Raw genomic sequence first — 20,277 nt, forward strand, 5'->3', positions numbered from 1 at the left:
CAAAATAATTTCTCAAATGTGGGCTAAATTAGCAGTATTATTATTTTTTTTATTATAAGCGGTACTAGTAGTAGTAGTATTTATTATTATTATTCATTTACAGAATCAACGGTCCACAATTTAAAAACTTGCTTGATGCTTACAGATCATTTTCCTACAAGAAGACTGAGGCTAATGTGTCCACAGCTGGGACCAGTAGCATGTAGTCTGAAATCCTGTGAGCACATATCATTTTCAGAAGGATGAGGAATTGAATTTAAACGAGAATTCTTAATTAGTCGTCAAATGTACTCCAGCAGCTACACATGCACTCCTCTGCAGTAAAAGTCTATTAGCTTTACCATTACTTTCCTTTACTACAAAGCTAATAGTAAGCTCTGGATCAGGCACTCTGAACCAACCCATAATCATGCTGCTCCAGGCTCAGACTGGATTGTGGCTACCTCTCCCTGAGGAGGTCACTTCCTGTTAAAAGTTTTTCCTCCCCGCCATTGCCTGATCTCACAGGAGACCATCTGAACACTGAGACTGGGGTTTCTCTCTAATATTGTGAGGTGTGTACCTTCCAGTTTAAAGTGCTTTAAGGTCACTGTGGTTGTGAATTGGTGCTGTATAAAGTTTTATTAAACTTGCTTTCCTGTATAGATTGTTCTCAAGCATGCAGCACACACATGGCTGTACAGTCTGTTCTGGAGAGAGAAATCTTACATGCACTCTCGCTTTACATGCATGAAACTTGCATAAGAGGATGTTTGGTTGTGCACACATCACATGCCATCACCTCTAAATATTCTCATCACTCATTTGATCTGTAAAAAAAACTTATAAGACAGTTTAATAGAGTCATTTTTTCAAACATTTTTATCAACATAGTTATTCATATTTTTGAATGACTGCAGATGAACACAGGATGTGATCAATCAATGAAACTACACATTTACATAAGAAACTGAAATATGCTTTAAAAAGCACTAAGCGACACGAGACTCGCTTCTCTTTCATTTTCCTCTGTAGTCTTAAAACAGTCACATTATGTGCATTAGATAAAGATCAAATCCTGTTATCTTGATAACTGCTTGTCTTCTTATTTAGATGCTTTCTAAACAGTAAATGGTGAAGATACATTTTTATTACTCAGAAAAAGCAAAGAGAAAAGTGGATTCTTATGCATTTTACATCCCTGTTCTGTTCTTTTGTTATGTATTAGATTGTTTTTATAATTCATGGCAGCGCTGATGCTTCTCCACCAATCAGTGACTATTACCTCAATGGAGTGTGTGTGTTAATGTTGATACAACAGAAAATAGTGTATTTATTTTAACGTTTTAATTAACTGCATGGAGAAAAGTGTCAAACACAGCAAAGTAGAAATGATGCATGTCATTTTTTATCCTCTTTATGTTTTTATGTTGTGCTTAAAAATCTGGATTTTGTGCTTTTCTAAAATTTGGTATGCACAGAAATTAAAAAGCCTTGAACCTGGTCTGTGTTTAATTTTGCATTATAAGTTTTTGATCTTTTTTTTCTTTCAGATTGTGTCATTTAGTTGATTCGGCGCACGTTTGTTTTGTGTTCACTTACTTTCTGTGTGTTTTGCATCATCTGCAAAGTAAAACCAAATCAGACCATTTTATTGTACTTTACACAGTTCAGACAATATTATTGCATTACTCGGGTTATAGATAAATAACACAGAGAAACAGTTATATCATATTACTCAAAGTGCATCATGTGCATTTAGTAAGGAAGGTCCATTCATGTCCAAAAAGAATAGACAAAAGCACGAGTGACTTCTTCTCTATGTCTTGAATGTAATCCGGTTGCAGACCACAAACATGGCGGTCTTCTTTTTGGCCGAACAAGGAAATCCCTAAGTAAAAACAATCTACTAAAGAGTTTGATCTTTTGTGTGAATATTTGTAGGACTCGTTCCAGATTGTTCCAGTTTTCCACCTGGTTTGAACCACTGGTTTACCTGCAGTGTTAAAGCCTCGGTCAGGTTTCCTTCATTTTCCTCATTTCAGGTTTAAAACTGACCCAGAATGAAAGTAAAATGCACTTTATTATTCTGTCATTGTTGCCATGTGAAACATATAACTCTATTTCTATTCTTTTAACTGACATTTCAGTGCCATCTCATTAATAATAATAACTTTATTTCTATAGTGCGACCTTTTTAAAAAAGAAAAACAGAGTTTATCCAGTGCTTTAACAGAGAAGCAAAAACAATCATACAGAATATAAATAAGTATAAAAATAAAGAGATTTTGAGGCAGTAAGATGATTAATCCTATGCTGAGCTACACAGAAGAGTCGCAATTAAAATCTCGCTGTAAAGCCAACACTGGCATTAGTCATCTGTCATCACCGACACAAGCAGACATCTCTGTAATATTCAGCCAGAGACGGAGGAAAGGTGGTTAGAAATCAAACAGCTTCTTCCTGTAGCATGACAGGAGTTCCTCACTGAGGGACTCTGTCTGGCCAGCCTCATGCAAAATAAATGAGAAAACAGACTGAATGCATGTGTGCCGAGCTGCTCTTGGCGTGTCAGAGCTCACAGATCGCAGGAAGGTGTAAAAACGCAAGTCTGACCTGAATCTCCAAACCGCTCGCTGTGCACAGCAGCTGCAGGTGGATCACATCCGCCTCTTGCCCTGTTACTCAATACCACAAGATAAATACACAGTTGTGTGTGTGTGTGTGTGTGTGTGTAGACACAGAGACAGACATTAAACTTGGGTTTGTTTAGAAATGCCACAGGTGCATGCAGTGGCCGACTGTTATTAACTCTCAGTGTGGACATGTTTAGCATTTACATGTTTTAAAACCGTTTAAACTTGTTGGGAACGCACATTAGTGCAGCTGTGTGCTTTTCTTTTTTCATTTAAAGGTTTTGTAAATTACTTCCAAAATGAACTGAAGCTCTCAAGAACTGCCAGAACGTTGTGCCCAAAATATCGGTGTACATGGTTGAAAACAGGCCTGGGCTCCGCTTTCATGTATTAACCAATTTGTGCCACAAGATGGTGCAGTGAGTCAACCAGACCTGTCATTAACCTTCTTAATTACAGTCAAAAGCCGAAGCCTCTTGAGGACATTGAAGTACGGCTGAAAATAAAAATCAAAGGTTAAGAAAAAATATTTAGCACTGGTGAAATGCTGCCCCCTGGTGGAGTTTAAGGTAAGACTTGCACAGAGTGATTACAGAAAGTGCCTGCATTAACCCACTGACTGTATATTAAAGAAACAGCCAGTGCAGATTTGCTTTAAATGTGAAATCCTTCAAATGACCAGTTCAAGAAAACAGAAGATGGCAAATCAAAATTGCACATCAGTAATTTTTGCAAGTAAAATGAAGAAGTCACCAGTTTTCTGAATTAGTCCCTATTAGAGTTATTTGTTCCACACTATTGTATTTATACTGTCCCACTGCAATAATAGTAGAAATGTGAAACAGGAAAAAAAGCTTCAGACTTAAATCATTTGTTTTCCTTTTGGTGCTTGATGTCTTTAGATGCTGCCTCCATTTCTGTTTTTCTCTGTTAACTGGCATCTCCAGTTTTGCACATTTTAATCTAATGCTGGTGGCAGTTTGTTCATAGAGTAATTTATATCCTGCCATGAAATAAGAGTGACATTACTAAAAGCACAATATTAAAATTAATGATTAGGATCACCATTAGATAATGATTAACGCGTCTGTTGGTGAAGTATCTAAAGCTGTTGCTCCGCCTATCGCCTCTATTCTCTATGCCCACCTCTAGTGTTATGACACCGCCTTCCTGGCCTCTGAGAGCGTTGTGCCTCACTACAGTGTTACAGTAGAAGATGTGGCAAGCCACACAGCCACACATTCTGGACAGTTGGAGATTGCGCACTAGGTCTGTGGAGGCGGCCAAGTCTGTGTGGACTGTGTGATACTGTCTGTAATCATTACTTGTTGTTTGTTGGGGTCTGCTGTTGAACTGAAGGTGGTTTATGAACCGGACATGATTCGGATCATCTGTGGAGGCACTGCTGCTCTGGACCTGCTGATTGTTGAACTGGCTGTACTCGTAACTTGTTGTCTGTGGAAGTCTGTTGTGGTACAGCCTGTAAGGGTTACTTGTTGTCTCTGATGGTCTGTTGGGGTACAGCCTGTAAGGGTTACTTGTTGGCTGTGGAGGTCTGTTGTTGAAATAGTCTTGGCTATTTGATGGAACCTGATTGGAAGCTCAAAAGAAACAAAAAAAAACAACACTTACAAATGTTTTCATGAGTTTGTTTGCTGTCATTTCATTTTCTTACGTCACAGAAAAGTTACTTTTGAAGATGAAAATATTTTGCCATTGCAAATTTTGCCAATTTTATGCTCCATAAACATGTTACTTAGCATGCAGTTTCATTTGCATATGAAGGTTTTCACAGTGTTGTATCTTAGCATATTTACCATCATCTGAACTACTGTCAAATGGGGAAGTAGGCATCTTCTTGGACATCTTGGCGTCTTCACGCTCCCCCTTTTCCATCAGGGCTGTAAGTGCAGCTAGAAGAATTGATATCTCCTGTTAGAGAAGGAGTTGGATCCAGATCATTCTTAAGTCAGATTTAAACATATGTAATTAGTACAGCAAAGATATCCCAGCCCAGCATGTGTTTTTCCTTCAACTTGTAGGAAGTCCTCCAAGTTCTCCACAATCTCAAAGTCAGAGAAAGTCACCTACCTAATATTGTGTTGGTCCCTATTTTGCTAACAAAACAGCCCTAACCCATTGAGGAATAGAATAGAATAGACCCCTGAAGGTGTGTTGTGGCATCTGACACCATGATGTTAGCAACAGATTCTTTAAGTCCTGTAAGTCGGGGCCTTTCTGTGTGGAGTTTGCATGTTCTCCACATTTTTGGATAGGTTTTCTCCCAGTATTCCACAGACATGAAATTAGTGGGGTTTGTTTCTCTGTGTTAACCCTGCTTCAGAATGGATGAACTGAATTGAATTAAAATGGTAAATGGACTGGTTCTTATGTAGTTTTGTTCTACTCTGACCACTCAAAGCACTCTGCACACTTCTACCTTTCTATGTAAGTGCTTTCTGTCTAACGTTCACATGCATTCATACTCCGATGGATGAACTGAAGACAAACTTGGGGTTAGTATCATGCCCAAGGAGATTTGGCATGCAGACAGAAGCAGATGGGGATTGAACTTTCAACATTCTGATTAGAAGGTGACCTGAGCTACAGCCACTCCCATAATTCATAACCTTCGAATGACGTTTCTATAATAAGTATGCCAGAGAGGTGGTGGAGCTCCAAAGTGACCTGTGTTTGAGCACTCTGACATTGATATGAACAGGAAAAATATTCACACATTTTTGCAAAATTCACCAAAGCAAGTCATAACATGCTATTCCCAAACAAGCTGTGTTTCCTGATGTAACTTTTCTTCAGGTTTTTTCAAAGCCACTGGATAACTTAGGCATCACAATTTTGATCCAATAAATATTGGAGCGTTTTAAAGGTGTTTTAAAACACCTGCATATATTTTGAAGGCTCCAGGAAAGAGATTCAGAGTGATTAGTAACACCTAAAGTGCTAACATACCACAATCAACCTGTCAAACAGGGTGTTCTTAGTACTTAGTTTCACCTTTAAAATACAAAAACACATATAAACAACACACACTTCTGTCTTCACAAGGACAGGCTACTCTCAAAGTATTCAAAGCAGCTCAAATGTCATATTTAATGTTACAGAAACAACAGATTAATAGTGAAAAGCAAACAATGAGCACCAAATCTCTGCCGTTTTTGTTTCATTCACCTCTCAGATTTAACCTTTTTTTTAATATCTGGATATTTGGATATCAGCAATATTACTGCTATGATTTCAACTTTGTATGTGTGTTTGTGTGTGTCTATGTTCCCGCATGTGTTACAGAAACTGTGAAATCTTGTCAGACTTGACTGTCTATGGGCAGATTTTGTCAACATGGTAAGCATCAATATGCAGTCATAAAACACAATAGGCAGCTGAAGTTCAATTTGATAATAAGTGTTGTCTCTGAACTTGTAACTAGTTTTGAATTGCTGTACAATAAAAGAATATTTAGAATTTTCATGAATTGAATTCAACCTAACAACATTTTAGTTTAATATAGTTAACTAAAGTTCACATACTGTCATCACATTGCATTGAAACGACTTCCTCCAAAGCAAACTGTCATGGAGTGAACGTTAGGACCCAAATGCAGTTTTCATAGTTATGCAGAAATAACAAAAAACTAACCTTTTATTAAAGTCGAGGAGTAATCCACAACACACATAAAAAATAAGAAAACTTTCAAAAAGGATCACGAGGAGAACACGAGAGCACACAAACAGATACTGAAACAATGACTGACAGGCAGGGCAGGCCTGTGTAAACACACACAAGGGACTTTCAGATAAAACAGAAAGTAAACAAACCACCAAACAGATATGACAATGACATACAAGGAAACACTAGAGGAGGCTGGTCTTAAATACATAAAAAGACAAGGATATAACTTTAAATAACTCTTAACATTATCTGGATTATAAAATAACAAGAAGTAAACAGAACTGACTAAAGAGTCACAATGAGCCCAAGCAGGGAAGGCCAATTATAAACTCTGCGATGACAATACAATCTGACCACAATCAACTAGAAGTAAAACAGAAATGAGGAACAGTACAGGGGCACAATGTTGAAAACATAAGATTTCTAGAGAATTAGAAAGAAAACCTAACATAAACTGAAAGGAAAGCCTGAAGTCTCCATGACAGAAACAATCGGTAAGGTGCATACCATGCAGGTGTTTTAGTCATCACATGAGTCAGTGGTGCATACCTATCATTCTCTGATTATGCCAACAAAACTGAACTGAGCGTAAAGTCATTGTAGTGCAGCCATTCCCAAAGAAAAGTGCTGCAGTTCACTTCAAAACCAGAAAGACCATCTCTGATCAGTAAGTCTGCTTTCTGTTGTTGCCTTGAAGCCTGGCGTTTCTGTGTGTGAGACAGTGGAGGAGATTCTGTTCCTGTTCATGTGGGATTGGCACTCTGGATTTGTTACCTTTCTGTTCCAAAGACCTTGTAAATAGTGATGGGCCAAACGAGGCTTCATAAAACACTGAAGAATTCAAACCATTTGTGCCGCAATAATATCGAGGCTTCGAAACAATCTGAACCCCATCTCCACAGTGACACCTGCTGGCCAATTTGGGAATTACCACATCTTGATGGTGCAATTCTGTCAGACAATGACAGAGACGAGCCCTGCACATTTCCAAATAAAGCAACTTATTATATCAGACTGTCAATAATTGTGATCAGCAGGCGTTGGGGAGAAATCTCCGTACAAACTCAAACAATTGAGACTGTAATGATCACTTTGCTTCAGGAAAAACATTCTCAATTTGTTAACCTTCATGCTGCTCAAAATAAACCAATAATATAGTAAAAGATTCTGAGAAATAACTCCTGGGTTTATTGTAATAACCAGCTGTTCTTGGGATCAGTCAGCTTTGTTTTGTTTTTTGTTTTTTTGCTCACACCCCTCAATGCTTGGATGTGTTTGGCTGATGTTTAAGTTTTCTGGGAGTTCATGTCATCAGGTTTGTTCTACACTCTGTTAAGCAAAGCTAGAAGCTGGCATAGCTGAACTATGAAGAAACTTTTCTTAACTTTACACTGCTGTGGATGCTGTATCTTATAACACTGGCATGATGTTTACTGCGAGTCTGGGGTTTTGGTTATATTGAACCTGCCTCGTGTTGTTTATGAGATATTCTCACCAGAAGCATCAGTGACAATAAAAAAAAGAAAAACTCATCTGTCATGAAAAGGTGTTAAAAAATAGATGAACTATAATTAATGATTACTAATAATGTGTTTTTCTAGCTTTTATTATCTACAGTGCAAATATATTCTTTATGGAGGTGCAGTATGTGAATAACAGGTTGAAGTGAGGATGACACGACTTGATGCATGTTTTTATTGGCAGCAGACATGTATATTATGTATGGGTCTCTTGTGGGGCCTCCTCACAGTGGGGCATGTCCAAAATGCATCACCTAGGTGCTGCCCTGGAGAGATCCTGGCCAAATGCCCAAATGACCTCATCCTGTCGCTGTGGAGAATTACCACAGAGAACAAGTAGTTATGGAACAAATGTCCATTCCACTGTACCGCTTACTGCACCATATACAGCATATGCATGATACAGTACTGGTGTGTATTGTTTTTTTGTTTGTTTTTTGTTGGGTTTTTTTTTGCCTGTCCTGTTTGGTTCATTTGCCATCAGAATTATTGTCTAAAGGCAAAGAAAGATGCCCAACGGATTTACTTTATCAAATGGACCATCCCGGCCTTGCCATATTGGTCTATTTGATTCACCTTTGCTTTTATTGTTTATTTTATTTTATTTTCACTTACACGGGACAGACATGACTTGGGGAAAGAAAAGGGAGAAAGAAAGAGAGGTAGGGAAAGAAAAACAGCGGGGAAGAGGAACGGTGATAAAGGGCAAAAAACAAAAACCAACAAAACAAACAGATAAAATATATATATACATATCAATCACCTGGATCACCTGTTGAGAAAGAAAAAAGAGAAAACAAGCAAAACAGAGAGATGATCTATGGGGTGTAGCTCAGGTGGTAGAGCAGGTCATCTACTGATCGGAAGGTTGGTGGTTCAATTTCTGGCTTCCCCTAGTCTGCATGCCAAATATCCTTGGGCAAGATACTAACCCCAAATTGCTCTCCGATGCATCCATCGGAGTATGAATGTGTGTGTTACTTAGAAAGCACTTAGAAAAATGTGCTTGCACAAGTTGTGTAAAGCGCTTTGAGTGCTCAGAAGAGTAGAAAAGCGCTATATAAGAACCAGAAGAATTTACCATTTATGTGAATATAACAGTAAATACTAGAAATTGAATATTATTGTGCAGCACGTAGGATTGACAGCGCACAGTGTGCTTTGAGGTAGGAGCAAAAAAAGGGTGTAGTTTGTGTCTGTGAGCACCCGTGTGTACACCTGTGTGCCTGAGCGCGCTTTTATTTAAAAGGTTCCTTCAGAGCACAAGAGACCAACAGAGGGGCAACCGTGCCACTCTCCCGGAAAGAGCTGAGGAGAGCCCAGATGAGGGGTGACTGGTGTGTATTGTAAAATATTGCTGTACTGGCTAATTACACCATAAAGCACAGAAAAACTAATTGTTGCATAGTTGGCATCAGTGGGTTCACACCCATTTGTATGTATATCCTCCAGCATGTCCCTCCATCATCTCAGCATTTCTGAAAAGGTGCTTGTTTTACACAGTTAAATGTAAAATGAGTAAATATTTGCAGGACTAAATTCAATTCATAAGGAAAATTGATAATGCATTAAAATTTTGGCCTTTGGGTGACAAGATCCATTCAAATGAAAAATGTACTGGAACTCTTATGTAGCTGTATAATGTGAATATATATGCATCCAGTAACATGAAGGACTCTCTGAAAGTCATTTTGACTTGGTGCCTCCTACCTCTGAGTCCCCATGCAGGTTTGTCCTACACATAAGAAGAAATGCTTTTGAGAGGTTTGTTCTCTTTGGATCTACCTTCTTATGTTTAACTAACTCAGATACAGACTGTATCTGTGATTGTCACTTGTCTGCTAACAAATGACCAGCTCAGATTAAGCACACTGCTGATGCATTTTCTTCATAAATCATGACATGCTGCTCTCCCCTACATAAACTGCTATTATGAGTTCATTGCTGTGTATTTACTTGGTATCAGGTCAATACCACATTTTTCAGTCTCATACATCAGTAGTAGGTGCCTCCTCCTGTCTTTAAGGCTGAGCCTGGACAATCGCATTCTCTCAAGTATGTGTATTTACATGGAGGTATTCTGCTGTAACTAATCATCTAAAGTATTTGAAAATACACCCATAAACAAAAACGAATGTAAACATGGATTATCAGCCACCAAAGCAGCTGCTGCACCTTTAATTTATTGATTCATTGATGAACTCTTGCAGAAATTGAACACAGAACCTTTGGTGGCAATCACTGCACTAATATAAATACTCTTAAATCTACTTAAAACAACAATAATGTCTTTACAAACAGTTTAAATGAACCATAGCAGTATTTAATAAAGGTTAAAGATGGGAATGAGATGAAGTGAAGCCTTTTTATTTAGTAAGTCCTGATGTAGCTGCAAGGCAATTTCCTGCCACTAGATGATGCTCTTTGTACATAAATTGGCCACAATTGAAAGAGTGACGCTTCAGATTTAGCAATTTCATAGGTATCATTTTTAAATATTTCTAGGACACACAAACCTATAATTTACATTTAAAAATAACAGCATTTACAATTACAGGTTTAAAAGGCAGGTGAAACTCTATTCTTTCTCACAAATTAGAATTCATAGTGCTTAAATAACCTTATATCCTGTACTCTTTAGAGAATCTTTGCTATATTACTATTGTTCCCTCATTTCAATTAAAACATCTATTTTTCAATAATATTCCTTATTTAATTATTTACTCCTTAACGTTGCCAAAAAGTCTCCAAAGTTAATTTAAGGTTTCTTTTTTAAATGAACTTAGTTATATAACTTAGTTATATCACCTTGTTTCACTAATCTGTTTGTTGGACCCAGTAAAACAAGAAACCAAAAATAATGTTTTGTTTTTTTAAATATTGCTATTACATTTTTAAAAAATATATGAAAGGGCACTCCTATTTGCATATGAGATTCTCATAGATATAAAGTAACGTGTGTTCATGTGTATACCTGTCTCTATACATTTGTGGGGACCGATCCTGATTTAAAACCAAGCTATTGAGGACATTAAAACGTTTCTGTTTTTCACTTTCAGGCGCGTGTTTATTAAAGGTTTAGTCGTGGTTTTAGTGCTTACGTTAATGGCAGGTTAATAGTATTATGCAAGTAGTATGATGAGACTAAAGACTAGCTAACTAATTAGACTAAAAGAAGTGAGACTCCGCTTTACGTGCCCGCAGGTCCTCACAAAGTAGGAAGGACAGTTGTGTATGCCCGTGTTGCTGTGATTAGCTCCGCCCCCTCGCTCCTTACCGTGACGCCGCGGTGACGTGTTGCTGTAGTGGCTCGTGCAGCAGCAGGTAGTTTCATTCAGTCCGCTTCAGAATTCCGGACGGAGTTAACGGCTTTCTTATCATGGACCTGGCTTTGATTTCACTCGTTTTACAGCTCAGAAACGGATAAAAAGCAACGTAAGCGTCTGTTTTTTTGTATTTCCTCCTTAACGTCGACTCCAGTTTGGATTTTACCCTCCAGCGGTCCGATTTTAGCAGCTTGAAGTTGGTTCTCCTTCAGCATATGTGGGAATGTGAACTCTCATGGATGCCGATACACTGTTGGAGTACTTACACACTTTTTCCTGATTTTCTGGGAGTCGAAATAGTAGACTACGCTCGCTGAAAACTAGTTGTGAATAAAGCCATGTTCACTATGTTTATGTAGAAGCTGAAAAAACGTTAAAATAATGATTTCGGAGGAGAGAAGCAGCCACGTAAATAAACAAACCCTGAACTTTCCCGTGGGTTTACTCATCCGCTCTCCCAAAAGGCGCCTGGCCAAACTGGGAAGGAAACCCAGCAATGGATCTGTCCAGTAAGTCTCTACATGCTTTAATCGAATCTATTTTAATTAGTTTTATTTACATATCGCCAATTTACTACAGCAGTAATCTTACAGTGTAGAATACTGGAGAGTAACTCCAACCTATGATAAATGCTATTGGCAACGGTGGGAAACAAGAACTGCCCTGTTTTCTACCTCCAGTAGAAACATAAAGGTTTATAATCGCAGCAGCATTAGTTTTAGAAGATGTAATCGTTTTAAGTATACGCATTAGCCAGCTCCAGTTATAACTTTGCACATTAAGACATAATTTATATTGCTATATCTGCATTTTATACCAGTGCACCAAGAAATTAAGTCATTTGATGTTGAGATGAATATAAAGATGTGCATGATTAATGCTTGTAATGATGATAATATTAGAAATTAAGACTATGGGGAAAATATTGTTAATAAGTTAACATTTAATTTCATTTACGTTGCGTTTAACTTTATTTTGAGCTGTTGTACTAAAGGATAAATGAGTTATATCTGGTCTTAGGTAGGAGACCTATAATGAGAAAAAAACGAAGTTATAGCTTTAATTGCAACTATATTAATTAAAGGAGCAATTACACAGCCTTAGTAATGACTTTTTATATGTTAGCAGTATTTTGGCCCATGTTTTCTTTTCAGTTAGATTTTATGACTGTATTTCTGCTTTTTTTTTTCAATAGAAATGCTATAAATGAGAATAACATAGTTGTCTATTGATTAAGGTAACATAATGACTTATGTAAAGGTTTAAACAGGTTCACAGAGACCAAACAATTAGCTGATGAGTTTAGATAACTGTAAAAACAAAATCCTGGTTTGTTTCAGTTCTAAATTTGGGTCTGAAGTGGAGAACTTTAGACAGATCATGATTCGTGTGCAGGATCTTTTAGTGTTCTGTCCTCTCACTCCAATCAGGTCCAACAACTCGAACAGCACTGTCCGCTCTGCTGAGAGCGTTGGCGTCCGGCAGCCAGCCAAGAGCAAAATCCGCCGCCACAACAACAGGTTTTCCACTGTGTTCAACCAAAGCCCCAACCTGAGAGACGGTGGACGGCATGTCCAGGTGGCGAGTGGTAGTGGCGGGAGCTTGTCTGGAGACCTCCAGGTTGTGGACGACCCGGCTGAGCTATCCAGCCAAATGTCCATTCCTGGTATCCTGAAGATCTTTGGCAGTGACATCTGCCAGGGGACCAACTACAAGAGTGTGCTGGCTACCACTCAGTCCAGTGCAAAGGAGCTGGTGAAGCAGGCCTTGGAAAGGCAAGAGGTTTTCTCTTGGTCCTAAAACATGTTGTTGAGTCCTTGCAATAAGATTTATTCCTAAAAGAAACAAAGTAAAAGTGAAGTAGTGCTACTTTTAGGTCAAACTAGATTTTAACATGTGAGAATTTACTGCTTTTGTCTATTTGATCTAATTGTAAATTAAGTATGTCTGGATTCTGAGCCGATGTTGAGGACAAAAAGGGGAAACTTAGAAATCAGAAACATTTACGACTGCTTCAGTGTGAAAAACAACTTCCAGACTTATTGCTAATGCTTCATTTCTCTGTTTTTTTCTCTTCAGGTACTGTCTGGAAAAAGAAGACCCCAACAACTACGTGCTGTGCGACGTTATTGGCCAGACGGGGGCTGATAACCAGTGGAAGAGAGAGTGCTTTAGGGTTGTGGGTGACAGCGAGAGGCCCCTGATGCTGCAGTCGCTGTGGAAGCCGAAGGATGGCTTCTCCAGGCGTTTTGAGATCCAGCTGCGGGCGAGCGTGGAAGAGCAAAGTTTAAAGGACAGGGACACGATCACAGCAGGTATGCATGGTGCCTAACACCTGCACCGTGACCCTAACATCCTCCCACTGGGGTTATCAATCACTGAGCCTTAGCCTTGGGAGCCTTAGATGTTTCTTATTGCTGGGTTTCATTGTGCCTCTTATCACTGGTTCAAACAGTCATGCAGCAGAGGTCAGGAGGAAACAAAAGCTGCCCTGCTCTTTGCTTTAATTCAAGGGTCCATAAGGTCCTCGCAAAGCATCAAGGCACAACGCAGCTCTTCCCACCAGGCCTATAGCTGCTGTGTTTTTCTTTCTGTCAGAACTGACTTCCTGCGCTCTGGGGGCTGAGCGGTCCTGTTGACTTTGGCTCACGTTTGTTGTGGTCCCTTTCAGCTCTGGACCGACACTCTGACGGCTTTTTAATCAGGATTGGTCTGATAGCGCGAAGCTTAAATTACAGATAACCTTAATTATAATTTGATTTCTACTGAAGGTTTTCTTCATTTTTTTAAAATTACGGTTTTTGAGCTGATTGTACATTTTAAAAAAGGTACAGTGTTTAGTCTACAGTGTTTATTAGTTTTTAGCGTTCCAGTTTCATTTTCAGATTGAGTTTTCTCATTTATTAGTTTAAGAATGTTTAGGGGTTTTTTCCTAGTTTGTTTTAGCTGTCAGGAAACTGGTTGGTATTTGTCAGATTTTAAGATTTCAGAAGTTTAGTATAAACACAGGCAGTCACAGGTTTCATTATAGGGTAGACCAAATTAACAAAGACAAAAATTAAAGACAGATATTTTTTCCCTGTATGCAGAGTTTTTGTTAGATTCTGTGTTGTTCTATGAGCCGGTAATTTGTTGGTGATTAATAGACTCCATTTCTAAGCTAGCATTAGTTAGTGTTGCTTTGCTTTCAGTTTTCATGGAAAAATTCATGCAGGGTGATTCACAGAGAAAGCAGTTGAGAAGCTGTTGGTGACACATGAGAGTATTGGGTGACTACAAAAATGGTTTAATACATAAAAGACTTATCTAAGTCACATTCAAATATTGGCGTTTAGAGTTCTATATCTGTGCAGCTCTGCATTGGTTCTCATAGCTCTGTGATCTACCCTCCCCTTCCTCCTCTCTGACCGGGGGAAAGCTGCCTTTTACCTCCGCCGGGTTTTTAGGCATCAAGCCCAGCCTGTCACAGCAGTGCTGAACAATGTGGAAAACACCCATTTCCACAGCTGATAAGGGCAGTGGAGCACCGGGTGTGAAGCCGGACCCTGTGGACATTCCACCTCGCTTAATGGCTCCCAACGAGCTGAATAGTGTTTGTGTTACGTCAGGCCGACAGAGCGGCTGCTGGTATCTGATAGAGGTGGTCACATCTCACCTTCCCTGCACATTTCCCCCCTTTTTCCTGTAGTTATGTTGCATTTGAACTGAAGCCAGAGCAGAAAAGTGTTATGCTGGAGTCAGCTCGGATGACCGGAGTAATTTTGGGAGGATTTCTGTTTATCGTAAAGATAACTTTAAAAACACGAGAGGTAGTTCTTCTGTTTTTCCTGGCGCCGATTCAAAGTTTGTCTAAAGCTGACATTATTAATAGAGGCCACACAAATTTGAGAAGTCCAGTCTTCTGCTGTGTTTGTCCTGTTTTAATTTTAAATGGTTTATTTCTGAATTTGAATTAGTTATTTTTTAATTAAGTGACACGAGGCAACTGGAGCATCAAACACTTTATGTATCTCTATTTTAGTATATTTAGTTTGATCTATATGATGTTCTTTATTGTTGTTTATATAATTAAGTAGATGTTATGAACTAAATTATACAAAAACCTAAGTAACATAAGCTGTAGTCGGGCTAGTATTACCTGTGAACTACTACTAATTTGTAATAATCACAAAAGTCATCTTTGACCGTAACCCTGTGCAATTCTGCCTTGAATCTGTCAGTTAGAAATATCACTGCAGCGCACCTGAGATTGATTAATTGAGATTAAGTATACCACAAGAAGAAGAGCTGCCGGATGTTTCTAGGTAATGAAGATCTGATAAACTAAGACGTCCTTGAGCTCTGTGGATTTTATTTTAGATCATTTTTTTCTAAGAGACTAACAAGCGGATAGAGTCTAGCATCATCAGCATAGAGTGAATTAATTATTGCACCAAACTTTGGAAGCTTTTTATAGTAAGAAGATAAAGACTTTTTAAAAGTCCAAAATGAGTCGTGAAACATACTCAGGTGTCAACACACTCGATGACATAGCATCTTCTTGTCCACCCAGGGATCAATGCCCAGGCTCGTAAGCTGCAGAAGACCCGCTCCAGAGTGACCTCCCTGTTTGTGGACAGCAGTGGGGAGGACACAGATGGACTCGGCATCTGGAGGAGCCTCAGCGAGATGGATTTGTCCGCGATGGGCAAGGAGGCTAGCAAGGCCCAACAGAGTGCGCTCAGAGAGGATCCCGAGGCTGAGGCCGACAAGGAAGTGCTGCGTCTTGGCATGGAAAAGGAAGAGACGGAGAGCAGCGATGATAACACAACCCAGTACTCCATCCACCCACCCTTTGACTTCCCTTATTTCCTCCTGCTGCAGGGCTACAGCCACAGACAGGTGAGTGGCAGACCAACTTAAGGTATCTGTATATAACTATAATTACCTTAAGCAGATGAGACCTTTCTGAACTCCAAAGTTTCAGATAATGAGGTCATTGTAGGAAACAGTTATCCCTGTAAGCTCAGACTTCAGCCTGCTCTAAACACTCAGTTTCAGTTACTTTTTTTCCTACCCTGGGCTGTGTATGATGTCACATAGAGGATAAGCCTAATTTGGTCAACTCAGGGAAAGAAGTCCCACCCACTTGCTTATTTGTGAGTGGTAGCAAATCACATGAAAGTTAGTCTAAAGTTGGAGAAGCTAAAACAGCTTGTTTTGGATTGAGGTTGAACTGAGGGGCCTGCACGAAACCCCGTGTGAGAGAAATAAGGATTTTATTTGTTTATTTATTTTACCTGCCACTCATGCAAAACTGCTCTGGTATAGTCAAACAACAAAAATATGGATCTGGAAATGAAGAGAACGATGTGCTGCTGTAATATCAGCTACAGGTGGGTGCTGTTGTTCTCTTTCAGTGCTGTTTTCAGCCTGGTCACATTTAACCAAGTTATTGCCAATAATAGTATCCACAGTTTAAAGCTGACCTACAGATGATTGAAAACTTATAATCAAGCAGATTTGCAGGCAGTTTCTGGACTCCTTCTTTGACATTTTAAAGACTTGAGGTTGATTTTTATTGTAAAGTTTTAGTTAAGTATAATAAACCTGGTTCTGTGAAGACCTGTTATTGCCCTTGAGTGTGTCCTGTGAGCGTGTAAGCAAACAAGCTTAAAAGAGACAAGAGGAAGAGAAACATATAGTGGCGAACTGAGCTTGTTATGTAACGCAAGGAGAAAATCCCTCAGTCAGAGAGTCAGACAGGGCGGAATCACTGCTACACAGGTGTGTTAGGACCAGGTGATCCTGTTCGGGCTCAGGGTGAGCCCTGTGTCATCATGTGTCAATGAAAGGATGAAGAACAGAGTGCTCAACCTTCTGTCAGAAGGAAACCTGCTTAGGATCTTTGGCAGAACAAAGAGGCAGTCCTGATTAGAAGGATAAACTGTAGCATGTAAACACTGCTGTGCTGTAATCAACATACCAGTGTACCTGACCTCTGTTTCAAACTGTCCTTACTTCCAAAATCTGTCCTTGTCAACATCGCCTGTTTAAAAATCTCTTTTGCACAGTAAACCAGAGAGCACGCTGTGGCTTTAGCCCATTCCCAGGAACAGGAAGCTCTTTCTCGCAGTGTTTTTATCCCCGCTGCTGGGGATTGCTGACTGAGCAGGATGCTGGGAGCACGGCAGCACACTGAGAGCTGCAGCCGACCTAATCTTACTCTGCAACAATGGGTCGACCCAAAGCCAAAGCAAAGGAACGAGGCGGGTCTGTGGCGGACCAGCAGTCGTGCAACAGGAACTGAAAGCTGATTTTTGGGTTGTTTTTTGAAACTGTGTTGTTGGAGACCAAAGAAACAAAACTGAATTTGGCTTTCCTTGGCATTTATTTCATTGGAGAGAGAGTTTTGATGCTGAGCCGCAACTTCTGCGGTGGCGCGATGCCCATTAACTTTTTATTGTTATTGAATGAGCTGCGTTTTTAAGCAAGCTTGAGTGTGTTTCAGTCAGGATGGTGGAGTCAGCATATGTTTGACTGGTGGAATATTGGTTGATGGTGGAATATTGTTTGACTGGTGGAGTATTGGTTGATACCATTACCCATTACAGCAATGCATCCCAGTTATTAATCATTTTGTCTATAAATAGCCTTTATATCTTAAAAGTAACAAAGCAATAACACCCTCTCATATGAATGCTGTTGTAGCCCTGCCTTCACGCTGAGGCTGCTTGGCTTTAGGCAGCAGAGATGATAGGCTATCATCGCCTGACTAAGAGTCTTAACGTGGTGACCCTGAGCTCCTGGTCCTCACCGTCTCGCTCATAAGCCCTTCCATTCCTGTCCTGCCTTGCTCTGCCAGTTCAAGTTGTACTTTTACCAGATGATCCTACTGCTGCTTGCACGCACACTCCTGGTTTATTTCCAAAGTGTTACACAAGGAAATCAATCCCAGGCTTCCCGCTGACTGCTACTTTGAATGAATGTTTGCTTGAAGAATAGAATTGCATTAGAGGAAGAATTAAGGCTGCAAAATGAAAGCTTGTGTTGTTGCTGTCATGGAAGACACAGCAGGAAGTCTTCGCTGGTGGTACAGAGTCCAACAGCGAGAGCATTTCACTCGCAAAGAGCTGCGCTCGTTACTGTAATCACAGCCAAAACCTGTGCAGATAAACAGAGAATAAGAGTCTTTTTACTGCTTTCCATCCACCATCAGTTTTCTGTGTACAGGTGTGATTTAAGGAAGAGCTAAAACTGTTGGACTCTTTTTGGCAGTTCCACAAACGAGTTACAAATCACTTCCTGTGCCCAATAGGTGGCATTAGAGAACACCCACTACTCCTATGGCTTGATCGGAACCCACAGTGACAAAGTCATGAATGTTGGATTGTGCTTATCACATTTTAGTCAGTACTGGCAGATTAAATGAAAAGTTTATGCCAGATTGGATAAAGTATATTTGAGTTACAACTTCTTGTGTCATAGAAGTTGTAACCTAACTTATATGGCTTCACAGTTAAATATTGCCAAGGTCTTCAGTTAGAACTTACCAAAGATCACACCAGGAGGAATTGGGGGCGCGTACCAGCGTAAACGGGGGATATTACAATGGAAACCGAAGCAGTTGATCTGCCAGATTTGCAGCTGAATTTATTGTGCGAAACATTTGATACAAATGTCTTCTTCTTTTTTTTTTCTTTTTTTTTTGCAGGATTTTGTCATCTATCTCATGAGTGGGACCACCACCATCTTTGGCTGCTGCAGGGAGCATCACACTGGAGAAGATGAGGAGAGGCTGAAGGTGGACATCCTCCTGTTTGCTCCAGATGTGTTACCACAGCACTGCTGTGTCAGACGACTGGACTCTAACAGCCAAACTTCCACAGGAGGAGAGCACAGAAAGGCGCTGACGATGCTGAAGCCCCTTCATGGAGCTCCCGTGACCCGAAATGGTTTACTCCTTAAAGAGGAGGTTGAACTGAATCCAGGAGATTTGGTTGGCTTGGGGAAACACTACTTGTTCATGTTTAAGGATCCTACAAGCAAACCAGGATCACTCCACACGCCTCCTTGGATGACCAGACTCTGCCCAAACTCTGACTCAAAGACCTCTTGTTTTTCATGCGGCTCCTTGGTGGCTAGGAAAAAGCTCCAGAGGAAGCCTTTACCTCCTCGTTGGAGAGACCTGGAGGGCACTGAGGCTTCGCTGAGCTATGAACTCGACCAGGAGGAAAGAGTCCTACAACAGATCCTGGACATGTTGGACCCCAGTGGGAATGAACCGAAGCTGACACCGGCTTTCCTGCTGAGTCTCTGCATCCAGCACTCAGCCTCCACATTTGAGCTGACGCATTTCAGACAGCTGCTGCTTCAGCTGTCCAATCAGATCCAGCTCATTACATGGGTAAGGACAAAAACTCGGCAGCACGTTAAATCTAATGACCAAAGCATTATTTGGCAGTTGGGTTTCCAGTCAGTTTTTTTCTTTTTTCTTTTTTTGCTTGGGGTTAGGGTTTTCAAATGTGAGAGTGATAATAAGGTTAAAAAGGTTAAGGTTAAAAATCTAACAGCTCTGATACTAGAAAGAAGATTTAGAAGAAGTTTTAAAGTCCATTTTTGATGTCGCAGAGCTCTGTGTATGTGTGCACCGCTGAGAAAAATCACACAGATGCTATTGTGCGCTCTGCAGTTTCCATTATGGAGCAATTTTTGTTTAGAAATTGTCACTAAATGCTAGAAAAAGTAATTTGGTTGCCTTTATACTTTGTAAGTAACGCTCTTTATCAGGTTCAGTTGATCTCTGCTCTGTTAGGTTCAGTTTTAAGGACCTGAAATATGTGAGATTTGACTCTAAACATTCACACTGAGGACTGAATGAAGAGCTGCAGGACAGAACCAAATGCCCAGGCACTGCTCACAGCTTTGAGCCTTCCATCTACAATAATTACGCACTCATTCTGATAACAACTTCCCCTGGCTTTCCAAAGAAATCAACATTCCTGTCACAGCTGCATCACGCGGAAAATAAAACATACTTTTTGGGGAATAAAATTTAGTACAATTTACAGTAAATTGTGTGCAACAAACATTATCAAATCACATCTGTATGACTCATTTAAATGGTCATCCACTCCTATTGCATGTGCA

The 20,277-nt window shown here is 39.8% G+C and overlaps 2 protein-coding genes across 5 annotated transcripts in view; one reads left to right on the forward strand and one right to left on the reverse strand.

Annotated features, from left to right (window-relative positions):
* On the reverse strand, positions 1-11,651 carry LOC146576675 (uncharacterized). Of its 4 annotated transcripts, none has more exons than XM_085272111.1 (3): positions 11,100-11,651; positions 4,433-4,528; positions 1-4,216 (listed from the first exon to the last, which is right to left on the reverse strand). In XM_085272111.1, the coding sequence occupies exons 2-3, from the start codon at positions 4,509-4,511 to the stop codon at positions 3,612-3,614; spliced, it is 684 nt and encodes a 227-aa protein (XP_085128237.1). In that variant the 5' UTR covers positions 4,512-4,528; positions 11,100-11,651; the 3' UTR covers positions 1-3,611. The 4 variants fall into 4 exon arrangements, with proteins under 4 accessions (XP_085128237.1, XP_085128234.1, XP_085128236.1 ...); XM_085272108.1 differs by having other exon boundaries at positions 4,433-4,547; XM_085272110.1 differs by lacking the exon at positions 11,100-11,651 and adding an exon at positions 6,270-6,370 and having other exon boundaries at positions 4,433-4,547.
* Positions 11,080-20,277, forward strand: part of radil2a (Ras association and DIL domains 2a) — a 29,516-nt gene continuing 20,318 nt past the window's right edge. Inside the window, exons 1-5 of the mRNA XM_085272107.1 lie at positions 11,080-11,657; positions 12,579-12,923; positions 13,228-13,463; positions 15,701-16,029; positions 18,842-19,534. Coding sequence (XP_085128233.1) covers positions 11,530-11,657; positions 12,579-12,923; positions 13,228-13,463; positions 15,701-16,029; positions 18,842-19,534 — 1,731 coding nt within the window. The 5' untranslated portion in view covers positions 11,080-11,529. The remainder of the gene's footprint in view (positions 11,658-12,578; positions 12,924-13,227; positions 13,464-15,700; positions 16,030-18,841; positions 19,535-20,277) is intronic.

The sequence above is a fragment of the Mchenga conophoros genome, linkage group LG4 (genome assembly GCF_057382185.1).
Source record: "Mchenga conophoros isolate Kocher_MC1m ecotype Shallow Benthic linkage group LG4, M_conophoros_male_GT1.1, whole genome shotgun sequence".
Taxonomy (NCBI): domain Eukaryota; kingdom Metazoa; phylum Chordata; class Actinopteri; order Cichliformes; family Cichlidae; genus Mchenga; species Mchenga conophoros.

Excerpts from the sequence above, each read along its gene's own strand:
- LOC146576675 (XM_085272108.1), bottom strand. The coding sequence starts at position 11,156 with ATGAAACTACCTGCTGCTGCACGAGCCACTACAGCAACACGTCACCGC. Across the intron at positions 4,548-11,099 it reads CACGTCACCGCGGCGTCACG|GAGATATCAATTCTTCTAGC; the intron begins GTAAGGAGCGAG and ends CTTCTCTAACAG. Across the intron at positions 4,217-4,432 it reads TGACAGTAGTTCAGATGATG|CTTCCAATCAGGTTCCATCA; the intron begins GTAAATATGCTA and ends GTTTCTTTTGAG.